Raw genomic sequence first — 19,542 nt, 5'->3', positions numbered from 1 at the left:
AAGAAATTGATAGATCATCATTACCTGAACATGAACGAGATTATGATCCTTTTCTCCATCGACCGGATAAACCTAAAACCTCGTAGGGATTGATTATTTGCTTTTTATCTTTCTTTTTTTGCTTTTTATTATTGCATATACATTTATGGAATTATATTAAATCAACATTTGATAATAAAGCCAGAGAAATGCGTGACCGGAGTCACGCTAGTCATCCTAGTTTTATAATATATTTTCAAAAGTATATTTTGTTTGTTTCAAAATGATTATTATAGTGTTGTCTATATTTATACAATTTTCAGGGACTTTAGCGTTTTTATGCATATAATGAAAGCAGCCACGGCCACCGGTATCCTCTTCCTGCCTAATGCTTTTCGTAGAACTGGCTACGTGATGTCCATCATTTGTGGTCTTCTTATTGGTTTGATTTACACGCACAATTCGGTCGTTCTGGTACGTGCTTTGACCATTATGAATAACTACGATCAATTATAAAGTTCATTCAATCTTCCACGTGCTGATACTATTACTCTTTTTTCTTTTTTTATTTCAATCCTCAATGTTTTATTTCTTTTTCATTTTTACACATTATTCGAAGAGCAAAAAATTGAATAAACTTGCATAACTTTCAAATTTAAAAAATGGAACGAATCAATTTGAAGAACATTAATTTAATATTTTTTTCGAAGACAGATTTATGACTACTACAGTTCATTTCTTCTTTTGTTTTCTTCTTTTTAATTTTATTCATAAAATTGATCAATGACAACTTGATCAATGAGAAACTTTATCAACGATATTAATTATGTTATTTTTGTAATAACAAATATGTTTTTGTTTGCTTTAATTATTATTCATCAACAGGTGCAGTGCGCCCAAGTACTTTGCCGACGTCATCGTTTACCCAAGTTGGATTTTGCTGAAACCGTGGAGGTCTCATTTCTTATGGGTCCCGAGAGAATGCGTAGGCATGGTAAAACCTTCGCTGTGTTCACGAACGTTGTCGTCTGTTTCATACAGTATAAAACAGTCGTGATATACATACTATACGTTGGCAGTTCCTTTCAACAGGTGACACACAATCTTTACATCCATACAAATATACAGATTTATATGCAGGGTGACTCATATTAAATTTACAAGAAATTCATAATCTGAATTTTTCAATAAAAAAGAAACTCGTAAGAAATTCGTATTAAGTCACTCTGTATTTAAACACAATCTCATCTCCCTTTTGATATACCTTTAAACAGGTGATACGTATATACATTTAAACACAAACATGCAATGCGAATCATTTGAATGATAATTATTTTTTTAAAATAGGTATAATCCAAAACATCAGGATTATATGTTTTTGTTATGTTTCTTTTTAACAGGTGACACAAACATATACAAATATGTACACCTGTATGCATAGTGATTCGTTTTATTGTGAATACGAAGAAATGGAATTTAAAAGAAATGGATAATCAATTTCAATGCAGAAAAAAAAAAGTAATTCGCGTTAAGCCACCTTGTATTTAAAGTCAATCTCTCAATGATCTACCTTTAAACAGTTGATACACGTACAACGTGCACATTTAAATCACGTGTATGCAGCGTGACATTAAAATGTTGATGATAAACCCCAAAAAATACTTTAATTGTAAAAACAATATTTGAAACTCGTTAATATTTATGTATGTTAAGTGTCACCCAGTATATATAAATTTATTCTTACGACGAATCATAAATTACAATCTTACTATCCTTATTAGGTAACGTGATGTAACGTCCAAATGATGTGTAAATGTTTTCAACGAGAAAGTACATTTTTGTGTTTTGTTATCTTATTACAGACATAGAAAGTATCTCGATCGTAAACGTCGATAACAAATATCGTATTTGTATTACTTTGATTAACCTTTGTTTTTATATATATGTATATTTTTATAGTAAATGAAACATTCTCTCTCTCTCGATTAATTACATTTCTTAGTTATTTATTTGATATTTATTTTTTGTATTGAGAGCAAGTGGAACGATCGGATAATCCTATTGATAATACCATTCGATTTTTATTAAAAGATTTTTCTTTTTTTATTTATCGATTAGAAAGAAACTTTTAAATCTGTTTTATCATCATATATCAGCTATATAAGTTTGTAAATTAAACAATAAGATCAAATACTATTCGATAATTTAATTATTTTGTTCTTTATTTTAGTAAAAAGTAATAAATGTTATTTATCGTTGGTGTCGATAATTTTGACATTGTAGCTTTAAAAATATAATATTCGAGTAATAACAACATAGAAGATAACCAAATGAAATTCGGTCTTTTTCGTTATTTCACAGGTGATTGAATTTTGGACAAAAGTTACATTGGACGTACGAATATACGTGATAATATTTTGTCCAATTTATTGTTTGATCATTCTTGTGCCTAATCTCAAATACCTGACTCCATTATCCCTGATCGGTACGATCTTCTTCATCTTGGGTATTGGAATCAGTTTATTTTATTTTATCGATGATTTTCCAAACCCTAAACGACTCGATCCATTTACGAGTGCCCATTCGGTGCCAATGTTTTCCAGTATTTTCCTTTTCGCATTACACAACATTACGATATTCCTACCGTTGGAAAATACAATGGAGAATCCAAGAAACATGCCAAGATTAATAATCATCGCTACGATATTGAACACAGTACTTTATGTTACCTTTGGATTCTTAGGTTACAATAAATACAAGGAAAGCTGCGACACCGTCATCAAGAATTTACCACTCGACGAAATGTGAGCATTTTTGTGATACTTTGTTCTTTCGATATCTCTTCTATTTGTAAGTGTGTGTGTGTGTGTGTTTGTGCATTTGGAGAACGATAACGATGATCATAGCTCGATGGAATTATTTATTTGAGATTGAAGAGAAGAAATAAAGGAGTTATATTATTTGAAATTATTATTTGGAAAGAGAGTGAGAGAGAGAGAGATAGGTTACATTGTGCATTCCACAAATTTTTTATGTTAGCACATGAAATTGTATTTTTGATTTTTTATTTCTATTTGATTTCATTTAGAATTGATTCATGTGTCTATGAAAAGATTTGTCAGTGATATAACGCGTTTCTAGAAATAAACAAAAGGTTTAATTATTTTGTTTGTTTATTTATCCAAAATTGAGAACGAAATGAATCAAATTGTGATATAAATAATTTTTAAATTTATCTAACGGTAAAGTTCGTCTTATTGATTCATTGATTATGTAGAGATAAAAAAAGGTTTTATAATTTTTTCAATGTGTCTACGCGGTGATCGATTAGTCAATGATCAAGAACTTTTTAAATGAATAAAGGGGAATTTATTCTTCTTTTTTTTTTTTTAAATTTATTCATGGAAAGATTCGTCAATGATTAGGAATTTGTAAATTTGCATTCGATGTGAGACGTCAATGATTCAAGGACTCATCAGTGAATAAAATGAGGTTCAAAGATGTTTTTATTTATTTATGATAAAAATCGTCAATATTTGGGATTTTATCGACGAATATTTTGTAAATGTCTCTACGGTATGAGATTCCTCAATGTACTCTAATTTAAATAAATTAATGTAAATTAATTGAAATTCAATTCATTCAATCAATCAATTAATTATTTTACCATTTAATCTTATCGTAAAGTTCATTCAATATTTGCAGTTTTATTAAAATGTGATGAGATCACTGGATGATTTATTTCAGCAAAAATTCTACGATTTGCAAAATTGATATTCAAAGTTAAATAGATCATAAATATTATTTCTTTATTTAATTAATTTTTGATATTGATAGATTTATAGATATTACTTAAGAAAACAAAACTTATACATTTTTTCCAAATCTGTCTGCTACGAATCCAATTAATTATGAATAGAATATTATTTTTTAATAAAAAAATAATTCACGAATCAAATAAATACAAAATTTATTATCTTTCTATTAATGAAAAGACAAAAAAAAAGGAAAATGTACTTTGACGATGCATACTAATATCTACATTTGATTATTATTAATTATGATCATGATTTTTCCATTTTTATTAACACAAGAAATTATCGATACGACGTAATCGAATTCGATATATAATTTTAATGGAGAAAAATGTCATTGCTTCTTCTAAAATTTTGTTCTTCTTCAATATTACGATAATCATCGATCAAATCAGAACATATCAAGAGACATATTTACTTTTTCTTGTCGGATAACATATATGTACTACATTCCTGTATTTTTCCTTTCGAATAAGAAGAATAAGTTATACAAAAACCTTGAGACATTATTTCGCGTACAAAACGTAAAAGAGGGGTTTATTAGTTTTCAAACAAAAAACCAACTGAAGGATTATCATTGAACTTATCAACGAATTCGACCGCATTCTTCTAACAACTCATTCATTAGATGTCGAACAGACAATTTTTTTGTCCACGTGGCTCAATATGACGTGCTGCTTGATTTATCATTCGATAGAATGAGATTATCTTCTTCTTCTTCTTCTTCTTCTTCTTCTTCTTCTTTGTAATAACGATGAAGAAATCTTTATTTCTTTTTTTTTCTTTTTTTCTTTTTTTTGAAGAAGAAGAAGAATAAGAACATTGTTGATAAGATACAATTTATTGTGTAAAGAGTTATTATTGTTATTATTATAATTAAATATTAGTATATAGATTACTTTTTTCTAACGATTTTTACTATCAATTTGTTTAGATTGGCAGAAATAACAAAGATTGGTATTTCAATCAGCGTACTATTATCGATCGGTATAACATATATCATACCAGTTAGCATAATTTGGCCAATTATTATGGACATGACTAGTCTCGAAGATCGTCATGAAATTATTTTTCGTTTGGCTGGTATCTTAATTGCAAGTAAGTTATTAAAACGAATAAACACTTCTAATCGAAACAATTGATTTCATTAATTATTATAATCATCTGAATATTTGTAGCATTTTTAGCAATCGCAGTACCAAAAATGATTCCATTGAGTAGCCTTCTAGCAGCTATTGGTATGACAAGTTCTATGTTGTTTATTCCAATCTTAGTTGAGATCAATACCAAATGGCAGGAAGCAACGTACATTTTATATTTCAAGATCGGATTTATTTTCATCATTTTCCTCCTTATTTTGGTAATTAAACTAATTCCAATTAATTTCCATGCATCGAATTACCATTAAGTTTATAAATAAGTTTGAAGTATTTTTTTCAATGATCTCATTTTAATGTACTCTTGCTACTATCTATACATGGTGTCTTGACCCTCTTCGTGGCCTTCCATAGAACACTGAACTGACATCGATATCAAAGTAGCGTGAAAAAGAACATCCGATTTTTATTTGAAAACTTTGTATTCTTCACTAACGTTTTCTTTGCTATTTTTCTGTTTTTTTTTTTTTTTTTTTTTTTTTTTTTTAATTAAAAATGAATAATCGAGATTAATTGAATGAAAAAGATCGTCGAGAAAAATAAGACAAGTTGCGTCAGTAATTATGACAGTTGACATGTAATAATTTTAATACTAAGTACAATAATGCATAAATATTATGATAATATTAATAATAATAATTATTATTATTATCATTATTAGATATTTGGAGCCATGGGAAGTGTTCATACAATGTTAATGGCGTACAGTGACACGAAAGAAGAGGGTTGCTGACAATGTTCCCAGACGAATAAATATTTCAATCTATCGTTTGCTATCAATCGATAAAAAAAAAGAGAAATGAAAAGAGAGAGTATGTTATGATCATATGCTTACCATGATTGCATAAGAAATGAACCAAAAAGACGTGATTGGTCGCGCCTCTTTGAAATCGAGTGCATGTGAATGCAACGGAGACCAACAGATGCACCAACAGATATCATATCGAACGATCGATTATTATTAAAAAGAAAAAAAAGAATAATTAGTTATAAATTTATTATAAATTAAGTAAAACGCTTTTTTTTCTGTTAAACATTTTAAAACAAAATTATGATATTTGCTATAATAATGATAATAATAGTAAAATAAATGAGTAATTTATTAATGTTATATGTATATCACAGAAGTTTTGAAATTTGTTTACTTGGGCAAATCTATTATCCATCTATATCCATCTATTATTTAAAAATATTTGACTAGACAGATAGAGAGAGGAAAACAAAGAAAGAGAGAGGAGGAGATTGGCCGAGAACGCGAGAAACGAGAAAATAACAAAGAGCAAAACTCGCAACAGGTTAGAAAGAAAAAAGTGGAAGGTGAAAGGGATTGAACGAAGTGCAGCCCAATGTGTAGGATCTCAGAATCGAATTAATCGAAGTTTAAACTTCTTCAGAGTGTTATATTATATTTCATAAAAAGAGAAGGTTCTAACAAATTTCCATCTTTTTTCTTTTTGCAATATTTTTATCATCTGCTTATTCTTTCAAAAACACATTTAGAAGCATTAAGAAAAAATATCAAGTAAATATCTTCCTATTTGCTTGATAAATTAATATTTTAATCAATGACGAGCAGAAAAGATTGTTTAATAAAAAAAGTAATAAAAAAAAAAAAAAAAAAGAAAGAAAAGAGTGGAATAAAGGAGAAAAAAAAGAAATAAATGGAGACTATAAATAAACGGTAAGAGATAATGAAAATAAAGAAAAATACATCGAGTTGATAAATTGCAAATTTTTGTTTTCTTTTTTCTTTTTGGTTAATAACAGAAAATAAGAATAAATAAATATAGAATGAAGGAAAGGTGTGAAAGATAAACCTATTGTATACCGATGATATACCGATGATATACCGGCTAATAGAAGGACACAGAGAGGGTCGTCCTCGTGGTCCCGTTCCCCCCACTTCTCTTTCTCCTCGTCAATTGCTCATACCGTTCTGCAAAGAAGTCGCATTGAGAACTGTTCGCGGTAGTCAGTCATTCACGTGCGTTGCCTACACCTATCGGTAGGTAGGTAGGTAGGTAGGTAGGTAGGTAGGTAGGTAGGTAGGTAGGTAGTTAGGTATATATAAACCTGCCTAACGTCCAAGAAATTGCCCAGTCGTGCTTCGTTTCTCTCCACGGAATCCAAACCAACGACGGATTCCACCACATCCATTTTATTGGACTATTTCGTTGCAATCATAGTTCTGTGTTATATATTTTTTTGTTAAATTCACTTTTTAACATTACAACATAATATTTGTCTCTTTGTTTTATATTTAAAACAAAATATTTTTTTCTCTTTTCTCTTATTTAAATTTTGGAAAAGCTTTTATTGTTCTTTTGTATTTTAAATCCTAAAACTTTGTAACTGATAATTAAAGATGATATTGGTCGAGTATTATTAATGGAAGATGATAAAGTTCGAAAATTAGATCAGAGGTCACACGTGATACACCTGTTGCATCAAAGAGGATTTACGTTTTGTGATCCTTCCCACCAAGTTTACTACTACTACTACTACCACTACTACTATTACTACTACTGTTGCTGCTGTGTGAAAGAAACGGTGACTCTGTTACGTCGTAACTGCATCAACGGTGCTTTCTCCTGTGCGTCATCGTGAACGAGCAAAAGAACATTGCCCCGTTTTGTTCACAACCCTCATTTCGAAAGATCGATTTAAAAAGAAGAAGAAGAAGAAGAAGAAATAAGATAGAAAGAAAAAACAAGAAAAAATGGAGGGAAATTTGATGAAATAAATTATGACCACCACGTGACAGATTAATCAACGATCAATTAAATATTGTCAATTGAAAAAATCATTTCATTAACGATCCTGTATCTTTCAACACGGTTTATTATTATTTTCTCAACCATCTATCGAAGAAAATATTAATTAATATAATTTGCTACTACGTCTGTGATATAAAAGTAAGTATAGTATTTTATTGTTGTATTTATGTGTGTACGTGTACATATTTGCGTAAACGTGGTGTGTTCACATTCGTGTGAACATGCAAATTCTATTATCGTTCTAACTATTGTTTAGCATCTACTGCCACTTTATACAATCGAGTTTCTCTAATGTTACTTTTTAATAAGACTTTCCATTCACTTATACGAATTTTTAGTTTATATAATTTTATTTTTTTTTTTTGATAATCCTTTTTTGATTCTATTCAACGTCATTAATTCGAATTATTGATTTATCACGTCATTAATCAATTTAAAATTATATTGAAATTTTTTTTCCATTAAAATATCAACAATATTACACTTGTTTAAATAAATCACTATATGATTCTTAAGTATTTCCAAAATTATTCTTACTTGAGTTATTATTTATCGTTATTCGTTTAACAGTTGTTTTTATTCATTGTTGTATTTTATTCAGTATTCATGACTCCAAATTTTCTTTTCATTTTTATTTTTTTTATTTTTGTAATATAAAAATTCATAGAATTTCTATTTTACGAATAAACAATGAGTAGACAAATATGCAATTTTTCTTTGACGAAGTCGAACAACTTCTAACTTCTTTTGCTCTCTCTTTCTCTTATTATCATTAAATCAATAATCGTAACGATGTTTGAGGTATCGTTTTGTGATAAGAAAACTCATGATAGTATTTACATTTGTTTAATTATACCTTTTCTGCATATGTACGTGATGCAATTTTACATTCATTTTACTTTCATACGATTACCGTTGAAAAAGCCTCAAGGCTTTACGTAACATTATGATCGAAAGTTCAAGTTCAATTTTTTCCCAATCACTTCTACTTTTATTTTCATCTATTTTGACAAAAGAATTTCGATATAATTGATACCAATGGATAATTAACGAATGATAGTGAAATTAAAAGAAATTTTTTATCCTTCAATCAATTTAACCAAAAAACAAATTATCTCTTGGGTAATTACAATTTGGAAAAAATACAACTAATTGACACACCTACTTATAAATATGTGTATAATAATCAAAATTCATCAAAATATATCTATGTATATTCAATCATTACTCTAAATATATAATTGATTATCTCATTAGATTGTAAATTCAATTCAATAATTAAATAATACAGACATATTATTTTCTTTTTTATTTAACACAATTATTGATATATTTTATATTATTTTTTATTTGTAATATATTTATTTGATCATATTTTATTGACAAAATATTAAACAAAAATCTACGCAAGTATCATTTAATTATAAATTAATTTAGAAAATTTTAATTAAATAAAAATAATATATATACAGAATTTAAGTATCTATTTAACAATAAAAAGAAAAATTTCTATTGGTAGGTGAATTGAAGTATATTTAGCCTAATATACAGAAATAATTTTTATATTTTTACAACAAAATTCATTTCTATTTTATTTCACTTTTATTTGTTTTTTTTTTCAGTCTTAAAACTTGTTAACCAAACCACGTATAAAGTATATTTAATATTTAACGGAGATAACGGATTATCGTAAGACTAAAAAGCTTAAGAGGTCGGGTGGAGGAAGGTGGGTAGAAAATATTTACAAGGAGAAATATTCGGATATGTTATCAAGTTTTTAATAGTATTAGTAGGTTTTAATAATCATGAAATAAATGTTTCAATAGTCAAACCATAGATTAAAAAAATAAGCAATTAAAAAAAATTATGAACATTATAGTAATAGTTATAATTGTTAGATATGAAATTAAAATTAAAGTAATTTGTTAACCTTTGAATTGAAATTAGAAAGGTAGCACAATAATGAACAAATAATTGATTAAATATTTTTCCCTGTAACATAATTTTACATTATATATATATATATTTATTATATTTGATAATTTTTTACGTTCCTCGTTATCCAAAGTAACGAATTGATATTTCAAGACGGTACATAAGTACACGGGTATTTTATCATCACTTTTAAGATAACAACAGACAAACTTCGATGCCATACTCGATTATATCAATATTTTTATTTTACATGATTAATACACATATATATATACGTATATACGTATATACGTGCATGTATACCCATAAATCGATGCATAAGTTTGTATATTGTTTTTTCTTTCTTTTTTTTTTTTTTATGTATTATTGCGTCAACCATTTGTGTAAATTATCAGAGACATAAAAAATAAAATAACCAATTCATTAAGCAATTTTTCCCTGCAATACGTGTTTTACATTTAAAAAAACAAAAAAGAAGAAACAAAGAAGAAAAGAAGAAGAAAAAGAAAATATATGAATAGGATAATTCATATGAATTGTTGTCATTTTTGTATTTACTTTGCTTGGTATTGTATGATCGATTTGATTGATAAGAATATCAATCGCAGCATTCAATAGCATTCCCTAACACCTAAAGATTAATTTTATCAAAAGTCTTCAGAAGCTACGACCAATATCGCGATAAGCATTTTTAATTGAAACATTTTGTTACCTAGTTAAGTGAAAAAAAAAGACGTCAAATTAATTTCTATCGTGATAAATATTGAAGGACTTTCAAAATTATTAGATCTTCTATTAATTGAAATTAATACAAATTCAACATGATAATTCATGGCTTTTATAAATCCAATAATCTTGTCTACGATCTTCGATAATACAACTTTTTCACATTTTGTTGTTTTATTTTTCTCGTCACGTTTGTCGTTTAAACTTTAAATGCACGTGACTGCAATAGCATCAAGAATGAACACATTTCTCGTGTGTTCATAAAAATTCAATAAAATTCTTTTTTAAGAAAACAAATAAGTGTGTGGCTGTGTGCGTGTGTGTGTGTGTGTGTGTGTCGATGATCATATTTCAATTATTTCAATTAATAATTAATCATAGTAAATTCGTTGAAATTCATTTGAATATTATGCAATATAAGTAGAACATTTAATTTTCTTACCCAAGCATTCAAGTTTCCTACGATCAGCACTTTATCGAAGTAACGAACCTCCATACATAACATAAATTCTTATAATAAATTTAATTTGATACATATATTTAATTTATATAATGTGTGAAATATTTTCAGTAATGTTATTTTTGTATTTTTTAGAATAACAAACAACATGGGTAAAATAGAAAAAGAAGCAGAATCGAGCGGTGAAATGATGAAAGATTTTAACAGCAGGTAATAAAAATAACATATTTGTTTTCGATCACGCACATTATTTTCTTATTTTTCTTCTCTATTATTCAAATAAAAAAAAAAAACAAAAAAAAAACGGAAATGTCAGTTTATTCGTAAGGTAAAGAACGTATTTACCTAATTAAATAAAATCATGATTTACCGATAGGAGGATATCTCTTGACAAGAGGGGTTTATGTAGTTCAATACGTTTCTCGATCAGATTAAAAAATAATCGGAACGATCGAGGAGACATGTAAATCGATAGAGATGTGTTCGACAATGTTTTTCTTTATTTTGTTTTCTCTCTTTCTTTTTTTTTACTCTTTTTTATCGTGTAGAAAACGAACGAATGATAAACATTGAAATTCGTGTATCTTGCACAATAGAATATATATTTGTTCAGCGATTAACTCGATAATAATATCACTCAATTAATTCTTGTCTTTGTTCTTTATTTTATCTTCTTTATTTTGTCTTTTCATTTAGCACGAAGATCGCTGCGATCTCGATCGGCGATTACAACGAGAAGGATGAATTTTACGATCCCTTCGAACATAGAGACAAAAAACATACCAATTCGTAAGTTTATTTTCTAAGAGATTCAAATTATGATTGGTGATCTTCGGATCATCTCGGATATGATAGTTTGAAAATTGTTAAGCCTATCATACCAAAAATCACTTTTATTTCAAATAAACAAAAGAATAATATGAATATGAAATTGATCATTTGTAGTGACTTTGGATCGTTAGCCCACCTATTGAAATCATCCCTCGGTACTGGTATTTTAGCGATGCCTAACGCTATTAGAAACGGTGGTCTCGTAATCGGTTCATTTGGGACCATAATCATTGGTATCATTTGTGCTCATTGCGTACACATACTCGTCCGTTCCTCTCACATACTTTGTAAACGTACAAGAACACCAAAGATGACGTATGCCGAGACAGCCTATGCTGCTTTTTTGTGTGGACCTAAACCTTTAAGACCTTGGGCGAATGTCAGCAAAATATTCGTAAATACAGCACTGTCTGCGACTTATATAGGCGGTGCCTGTGTTTATGTTGTTTTCATTGCCACTACGATTCATCAGGTTAGTTGGTTGATTTAATCACCTCTGTTAAATGATCTAATCGTTTCTATTACGCAACTGTAATTATTTCATGTCGGTATTCCTATATACTGCATCGAATGTAATTTACTCTTATTTACATTAAAAAACAGCAATTATAAGGTGTAATAAATTTATTTTTAGATTGCCGAGCATTATAATGGAATTAACACGATAAACAAAGTTTCCGTAATGTTAGCATTGATACCAGCAGTTATATTATTAGGACAAGTCAGAAATCTTAAGTATATGGTACCTTTCTCGATGGTTGCCAACATCAGTATGTTTGTCGGTTTCACGATGACTCTTTATTATATCTTCAAGGACATCAAACCTATCGATAAAGTCAACATGTTCCCGGAAATTCAACAATTACCGATATTCTTTGCTACTGTCGTATTTGCCATTGAAGGAATCGGTGTCGTAAGTATGAACTTTTCCATTGGTTTTTCCGATTAAAAAAGCATCTTTGCTCACGTTATGCAATTTCTACGAATTCATGTGAGAATTTCATATGAAAAAAGAAACAGAATAAATAAACAACAAGTAATAAAGACAGCAAACAAATAATTTTGATTAATCGATTTATATGTATTAATCATTTTTATTCGATTATTATTATTATTATTATTATTATTATTATTATTATTATTAGGTAATGCCAGTGGAAAATAACATGGAAAAACCGCAACATTTTCTTGGGTGTCCCAGTGTACTCAACATAACAATGTCCATAGTCGTCACCCTTTACGCAGTGATTGGTATCTTTGGTTATCTGGCTTATGGGGAGTACACCGAAGCTTCTGTCACGTTAAACATTCCAGTGGAAGATATGTAAGTTGTTTGAAATGTTGCTATTAAAATCAATATATTTAAATCATTCCTTATCCTTCGATACTCTGTAATTTGATATTATAATGAATTTTTTTTCCATTGAAATAATTTTGCTATTAAAAGATTCTCATTCACAATGAATAAATAATAGACACATAGCTTTGAATTCTTTAGAAATAATTCTCATAAATTTTCCATTACAAGATATCTTTTAAAATGACAGAACGGATTTATTGAAATTTTTTATAAAAATACTACCTGTTAGAAGATGTTGATTTAATACAATTCTAAATTATTTAATAAATTATAACGACACACAAATAATAGCACAATTACAATGGAATACATAAAATAATAAATCCTTAAATTAGCAATAAAAAATAAAAATATTCCAGATAAAAACTATCCTGTATACTAAATTGAACAAAAATCACACAAAATAGAAAAAATGTTATTAAGATCGGCTCAGTAATTTCAAAGTTCATTGAAAAGCAACAATTTGACACTGAATTTTTATATATAAAGATTGTTTTGTTTGTTTGTTTAAGTATGGGTCAAGTGGTGAAACTGTTAATCGGTTTGGCTGTTTTATTCACATACGGGTTACAACTTTTTGTACCATTGGATATAATATGGAACGCAATAAAGACGAAATTTAGTCACAAGTATGAAGCGATTGGTGAAATCACTTTAAGGACATTTGTCGCTTTACTGACAGGTATGTATATGTGTATATTTATTGGTCTTGTTCTTTTTGTTTTTTTATTTTTATTTTCTTAACAAATATGTCTGACGTTTTATGGCGCGTTATATTGCGTGGCATAAGTGAAACGAATGCCAGACGGCGCGTCTTACTTTCCTAAGGTAAGAAGAGAGGAGAGTAGGACAGGTAAAATACTCGTTTAACCAGCGTACCGTATCGAGTATGACTCAGGATCAATTATGAAAAACGTACCTTCCATGATTTTGTATTAACTATTTATCAATCTATTTTATCACTTTTATTTTATATATCAAAATCTATTCTTTTTTTACTTTTTCTTTTTTTCTTTTATGTTTAATTGATCTAACTCTAACACAATATTATTTATATTTTCAAGCATTTATATTTAATATTTTAATATTAATATAAAATTGAGATAATATATATTAATCGCATGATAATAAATTTAATAAATCAAATTATTAGCTTATAATGATGTGGATAAAATTGCGTTTAAATTTCGATTAACGTTAATTCCTATTCATTTACTTAATGCAAATACTTTAATTGAGCATGAAAACAATTGCCATACGTCGCATGACGCATAAACCCGAAGAATTGATCGTAAAGAAATAAAACATATAGAGTGAGTCGCCCAATCATTTGGCCTGAATTGTTCGGAACCATGTCACGTACTCGTTAACTCGGTTATAAAAAAAAAAAAAAAAAAAAGACGGAAATTAAACTGGCAACAGCCTTGATTTATTCCGCTTCGATGCGGTCCAGATCAGTTTGTTGCTAATCATGAAATATAGTTAAAACCTTGTTTCAAATTTTATTTTTGTTTCTTTTTTGTGTGTGCTCATTGTCTACCTACCCTATTTGTTCTTCCTGCTTTCGTTAAAGTATTCCTACTCTTGATTGTTCTTGTGTGACTGACATTCCTTCCATTCATTTCATTTCTTTTTATTTTTTGTTTCTTCTATTCTTATCGATAAATGAGTACCATTAGCATTTTAGCGAAAACTTACGTAAAGAAACATTAAAGAATACTAAATACGAAAAATACGTTGAACTAAAGTCAAAATAACTTTTTCTCAAATTTTCTATACCGTCTTGTCACATATTGTTGTAACATTTTAATTACAAGTAGTACTCATTTTCATTCAAAGGTTATTTTGAATTGTTAAAATCATAAATAAAAGATATAACATTGAAAAACAAGTGAAATATTTGAAATGGCAATAAAAAAAAAAATTCCAATTTGTAGCAATTAAATTGTAATAATAATTTGATTATTTGTATTGTTTGTTTTCAGTTGGAATAGCTGTAAGCGTGCAAGAATTGGAACCATTTATATCATTGGTAGGTGCAATATTCTTTTCCATCTTGGGAATCAGTATACCTGTGATAGTTGAAACTATTTCATGCTGGGACGGTCATTTGGGTGCGTTCAAATGGAGACTCATAAAAAATAGTTTATTATTCATTTTTTCGATGATGGCATTGGGATTTGGTTCGTGGATATCCATCAAGCAAATAATTCAAGTTTACAAAAAGTAATTATCTACATTTGTAACAATGATAAATTTCTTACTATCTTTTTTTTATTTGTTTTTTTTTTTGCGACGTGACATTACTTGCCATATGAAAAACGTGTCTTGTACAAAAATAATTCAAGGAAAACTGTAGATGATAGGAGAAAATTTTCGAAGGTGATAACGAAAGAGAAAAAAAGAAAAAAAATACGGAAAAATGCGACATGTATTAAATTATGTCGAGACTTAGTTACGTTTATCATATTTTATTAATTCTCGCTATATAAACCATTTACGTCAGAGATAATCTCTATTTGTCAATCATTAGTGCCGACTGTAACAGAAAACGTTTATATTAGTTTAATGATAATAATTTGTCTTTTTATTTTTTTTCCTATTTTTTTTTTGCTTCGTTCTTTTTGTAGATATGTATATTTTATAAATATTATATTTTTATTTAATGTTTATTAATAATATTGATATGAAGGTTGAATCGTGTTAGTCACAAAAAATTAATCAAAATTGGATTTCTAAAACTTATTTTTGTTAACATTTTTTTTTCTTAAATATCCAATTAGATTCGATCTGCATTTTATATTAGAAATTAAAAAAAAAATTAATTATTGTTTGTCGTATAAATTTGTTAATATAAATTGTATATAAATAGTTTATAAGAATTAGTGTTGAACAATATATTTATATTTAATTAATAATTAATTTTTACTATATTAAAAGTGAAATATATTCCATCATCGATTATCGACTAATTAAAATATTTAATTTTTATTTAATTCTAATCAATGAATGAAATATTTTATTAAAAATTGTTAATTAAATCAAATATTATTGAACACTAATTCTAAAATATACTTAACGTAAATTAATTTAAATGTAAATAATTGATCATATGACATCGTTCAACAATTATGTTGAAACGTTTTATTTGTAAACGACAATGTTCGTAATTTTGCTTATAAATAGATCGGATTAAAAAAAAATCATGATATAATAATTATATTGATTTATTATTTATAAAAAAAACTTACGTGTCTTTCACGAGGCTAATATTCGAGTCCTTGCATATTCGATGATACGAAATTAGGATTTATCGTTGCAATTGGATTAACCGATTGTACTTTTTTCCTTGGAATAGGTAATTTGTAACAAATTAATATTAAAAGAAGCAGAAATACACCGATAGCTGCTGGTAGCCATTGTAGAATTGAGACGATTATTGTGAGTGTGTAAAGCGTTGATATCATTTCGAGAGTTGTTGCATTTTGCGTTCCACCCTGTATGACATTTCATTTATTATTTATTAGTGGAGCGAAAATATCTTGTTTTGTTTGATTGCATATTTTTGTTTGTACAGTTATCTTAGAATAATAATTTTTGTTTATTTGCATCAGGGTTTCTGAAACATTTTTATTTGCTGACTGCCAATCATTATTATAAATTCACAAACATTTGAGTTAATTATTGGTCAATGAGCGTTCAATAATTTATTACTTTTGTTAAAATTTCTGCAACCACGTGTGAGGTCGTCAAGAATATTTGTAGAAACCCTAATTTAGATGTATTTATGACTTGGATTTATATCGTTAGATCTGTAATGGTTATAATCGTTATTATTTGTAATTTAATATATTAATATCGTTTACGAGTTCCTGCTATGAATTATTCGAGTGAAATAGTATTATTGTATATTTCATGCGAATATAAATTATAAATGTAAGATAATTATGAAGATAAATGTTACTATTTTGTAAATTATCGATTAAAAAAGGGCGTCGCTAATATTTAATACGCCCTAGAAAAGAAAAATATATAAATAGATATAAAAATAATTCTAAGAGAATAAATTGAAGATTTATGAACTAATCTACTATATGATAAATAATTATAATCATTTAAAAAATAATGAAATGAAACCTCGTTCATCCATATAATGGGAAAGTATCCATTGGTTACGTTGACAAGCAAATCGACCGGATACGGTGTTATCTTCATATTAATTTGCGATTTTCTGTAACCTTCAAGAGGATTACTGCTAAGTGGGTCGATCAATAAGAAACTCGAATGCAATTCCTCGCTTGGATTTAAATCTGGTACGTAATCTAAAACTACGGGATCGGCGTTAAAAAAATGCGGCTCCGATATAAATATTGGGATTTTCTGTGAAAATAAAACAAATATAATGGTCAAGGAGTCAGATTAAAAATCTACAGAAAATCTAAAGATAATCTTTTGAAAATAAGAAAATAACAAAATAAGAGAAATTTAATGTTATTACCATACACATTTATTAAATTTACTATAACAATTTACCGCACATTTGTTAGCGTCCATGAGACCGCTAGGTGGACATTTTATTTCCTTCTTAGAAACTGGACAATAACAATCGGATACGTTATGACTCCAATTTTCGATTGTGATAGTGTAACGCCATACATCGAACTTTCCCTTAAATTTTTCATTTCTTTGATAATTTATAAAAAAATGTCTGCAAAAAGAAATTTTTTACACAGACACAATTATGTGTTACACTTTTTTTTTTCTACACAGCCGTGTGTTTTCTTACCGACAAATTTCATGAATGTAAATGTAAATACGTTTAGGTGGTTCATCGTAAGAAGGAAACAAAAAACCATCTTTTCCCTTAATAGTGTTGCATTCCTCAGATTTCCAATATGTTTGTGCTCGTTTGTTATTGATCGACGTTAGTTCTCCTAACAATGTTGGATCTCGTAGACCTCTGTTATTTGTCATTGGACCAAACCATGTTCCATTTCTCTTTATCATTAACGTACAAATATGAATTTGTTGGAAGAATTTCAAAGATTTTTCGAGTAAAGAAAATGATTTCGAACTATTGAGGACCAAAAAAAAGAAAAAGAAAACGAAAAAGAAAAAACAACTTAGAATAAAATACAAAATTGAATACCGTGCCTAACATGCTATACATGTAATGATTTTCAACATCGGTGTTCCATAAAATTGGTGGTTTTTTTCCTTTTAGCGTCATACAAATTAATTTCATTTTTTCATGTTTAGTGATATCACAGTACACAGGAATACCATCGAAAAGTAAATCCTTTACTTTAGCTTTGACAAAAAGAGGATTTTTTTCGGGAAACAATTTCTCTACAGCTTCACCGTATTGTTTGAGTAAAGATAACGAAAAACCTGCGAGCTATTTATAAACAAGGTTAATCATTTAATATTGTATAGAAAATAGCAATGTAACGTATTTCAAAAATGAAATAGAATTACGTTACCGTATTTATAGCACCAAGATAGGCCATATTTATAATAACAACTTCATCGTTTTCGGAAAGTTCGCCACTTTCTTCGTCGTTGTAGTAATATGTTTTTTTTATGTTAAAAGTTATTTCATCTCGTATCTCGTTTACACTCAGTATTTCTTTTTCAACGATTATGCTATATATCAAATAATCAAATTACACGCACAAATGACGTATTATACGTATAGTAAAATAAAGACAAGAAATGAAATACAATTACGCGTAAGATTAAAATAAATTATAAGATATATATATATATATATAGAAAAATTTGTTAAAAAAACAACTTACTCGTAAACGTAAGGGCCACGTTCTATAAGTCTCGGTCGTTCACCTAGTAACACATCATCCGGATTTTCAACATGGAACAAGTATATAGTGAATGTCATTTTCTCAGGGTATGACCAAATTTCGTAACCTTTTGTATTATCCATTAATAATTTTTCCTATGAAAAAACAAATAGATCAATAATCTTTATACTGCATTATATTTTTTTTTCTACAATTATAAACCTTGTCTCATACCGAATGTATTTTTTTTATTAAATTATTATACAACGTTTGTTTGATCGACAATACTAATCCAATAATAATTAAAATAAAGGCACACAAAAATAAGATGACGATAATGCAACCTTTCGTTGATTTACGCATGTTTCTAAATTTCTATTTTATCCTTTTACAAAAGTATCACATTCCAACCATGCAAGCTTGGTAACATACTAAAGGCATGAAAAATAATGTTGCTATTAAAAGGTAACACGTTCCCTATGTTTCGTTATAATAAAATCTTAATGTCGATAAGTATCGTTGCACATTTTTATATAATTTATTAATTCGACGATCGCATGCTACCATAATACGAACATCGTGTTCTATAATCCTTGCCTAAGAATATTATCACATTTTATTTATCAAATGTTAATCAGTGTTAGCAAATACATTTTATATTTCCCGCTATTTATCCTTTATTTTTATTTTTATCAGATTAT

At 27.8% G+C, this 19,542-nt stretch overlaps 3 protein-coding genes across 4 annotated transcripts in view; 2 read left to right on the top strand and 1 right to left on the bottom strand.

Moving 5' to 3' along the window:
* The window catches only part of LOC107067108 (javelin-like), a 9,057-nt gene extending 2,995 nt beyond the window's left edge, over nucleotides 1-6,062 (top strand). Inside the window, exons 1-7 of the mRNA XM_089170787.1 lie at nucleotides 1-82; nucleotides 303-453; nucleotides 865-1,071; nucleotides 2,341-2,783; nucleotides 4,729-4,892; nucleotides 4,973-5,154; nucleotides 5,613-6,062. The exon at nucleotides 1-82 is cut by the window's left edge and continues 2,995 nt beyond it. Coding sequence (XP_089026913.1) covers nucleotides 1-82; nucleotides 303-453; nucleotides 865-1,071; nucleotides 2,341-2,783; nucleotides 4,729-4,892; nucleotides 4,973-5,154; nucleotides 5,613-5,684 — 1,301 coding nt within the window. The 3' untranslated portion in view covers nucleotides 5,685-6,062. The remainder of the gene's footprint in view (nucleotides 83-302; nucleotides 454-864; nucleotides 1,072-2,340; nucleotides 2,784-4,728; nucleotides 4,893-4,972; nucleotides 5,155-5,612) is intronic.
* Nucleotides 6,063-7,063: 1,001 nt separating this feature from the next.
* On the top strand, nucleotides 7,064-15,765 carry LOC107067134 (proton-coupled amino acid transporter-like protein pathetic). 2 transcript variants are annotated; one of them, XM_015322366.2, is made up of 8 exons: nucleotides 7,064-7,866; nucleotides 10,985-11,059; nucleotides 11,546-11,638; nucleotides 11,795-12,152; nucleotides 12,315-12,593; nucleotides 12,826-13,004; nucleotides 13,553-13,722; nucleotides 15,026-15,764. In XM_015322366.2, the coding sequence occupies exons 2-8, from the start codon at nucleotides 10,998-11,000 to the stop codon at nucleotides 15,268-15,270; spliced, it is 1,386 nt and encodes a 461-aa protein (XP_015177852.1). In that variant the 5' UTR covers nucleotides 7,064-7,866; nucleotides 10,985-10,997; the 3' UTR covers nucleotides 15,271-15,764. The 2 variants fall into 2 exon arrangements, with proteins under 2 accessions (XP_015177852.1, XP_089026908.1); XM_089170782.1 differs by lacking the exon at nucleotides 7,064-7,866 and adding an exon at nucleotides 9,351-9,454 and having other exon boundaries at nucleotides 15,026-15,765.
* Nucleotides 15,766-15,992: 227 nt separating this feature from the next.
* LOC107067047 (sensory neuron membrane protein 2) lies at nucleotides 15,993-19,254 on the bottom strand. The gene is made up of 8 exons (XM_089170786.1): nucleotides 19,076-19,254; nucleotides 18,842-18,996; nucleotides 18,524-18,686; nucleotides 18,190-18,438; nucleotides 17,827-18,038; nucleotides 17,574-17,748; nucleotides 17,178-17,420; nucleotides 15,993-16,537 (listed from the first exon to the last, which is right to left on the bottom strand). The coding sequence occupies exons 1-8, from the start codon at nucleotides 19,202-19,204 to the stop codon at nucleotides 16,307-16,309; spliced, it is 1,557 nt and encodes a 518-aa protein (XP_089026912.1). The 5' UTR covers nucleotides 19,205-19,254; the 3' UTR covers nucleotides 15,993-16,306.
* Nucleotides 19,255-19,542: the final 288 nt, after the last annotated feature.

This window comes from Polistes dominula, unplaced genomic scaffold (assembly GCF_049000335.1).
Source record: "Polistes dominula isolate Pdom_NZ unplaced genomic scaffold, Pdom_raw_medaka contig_79, whole genome shotgun sequence".
Classification (NCBI taxonomy): Eukaryota; Metazoa; Arthropoda; class Insecta; order Hymenoptera; family Vespidae; genus Polistes; species Polistes dominula.
This window is presented reverse-complemented; position numbering and strand designations above follow the sequence as displayed.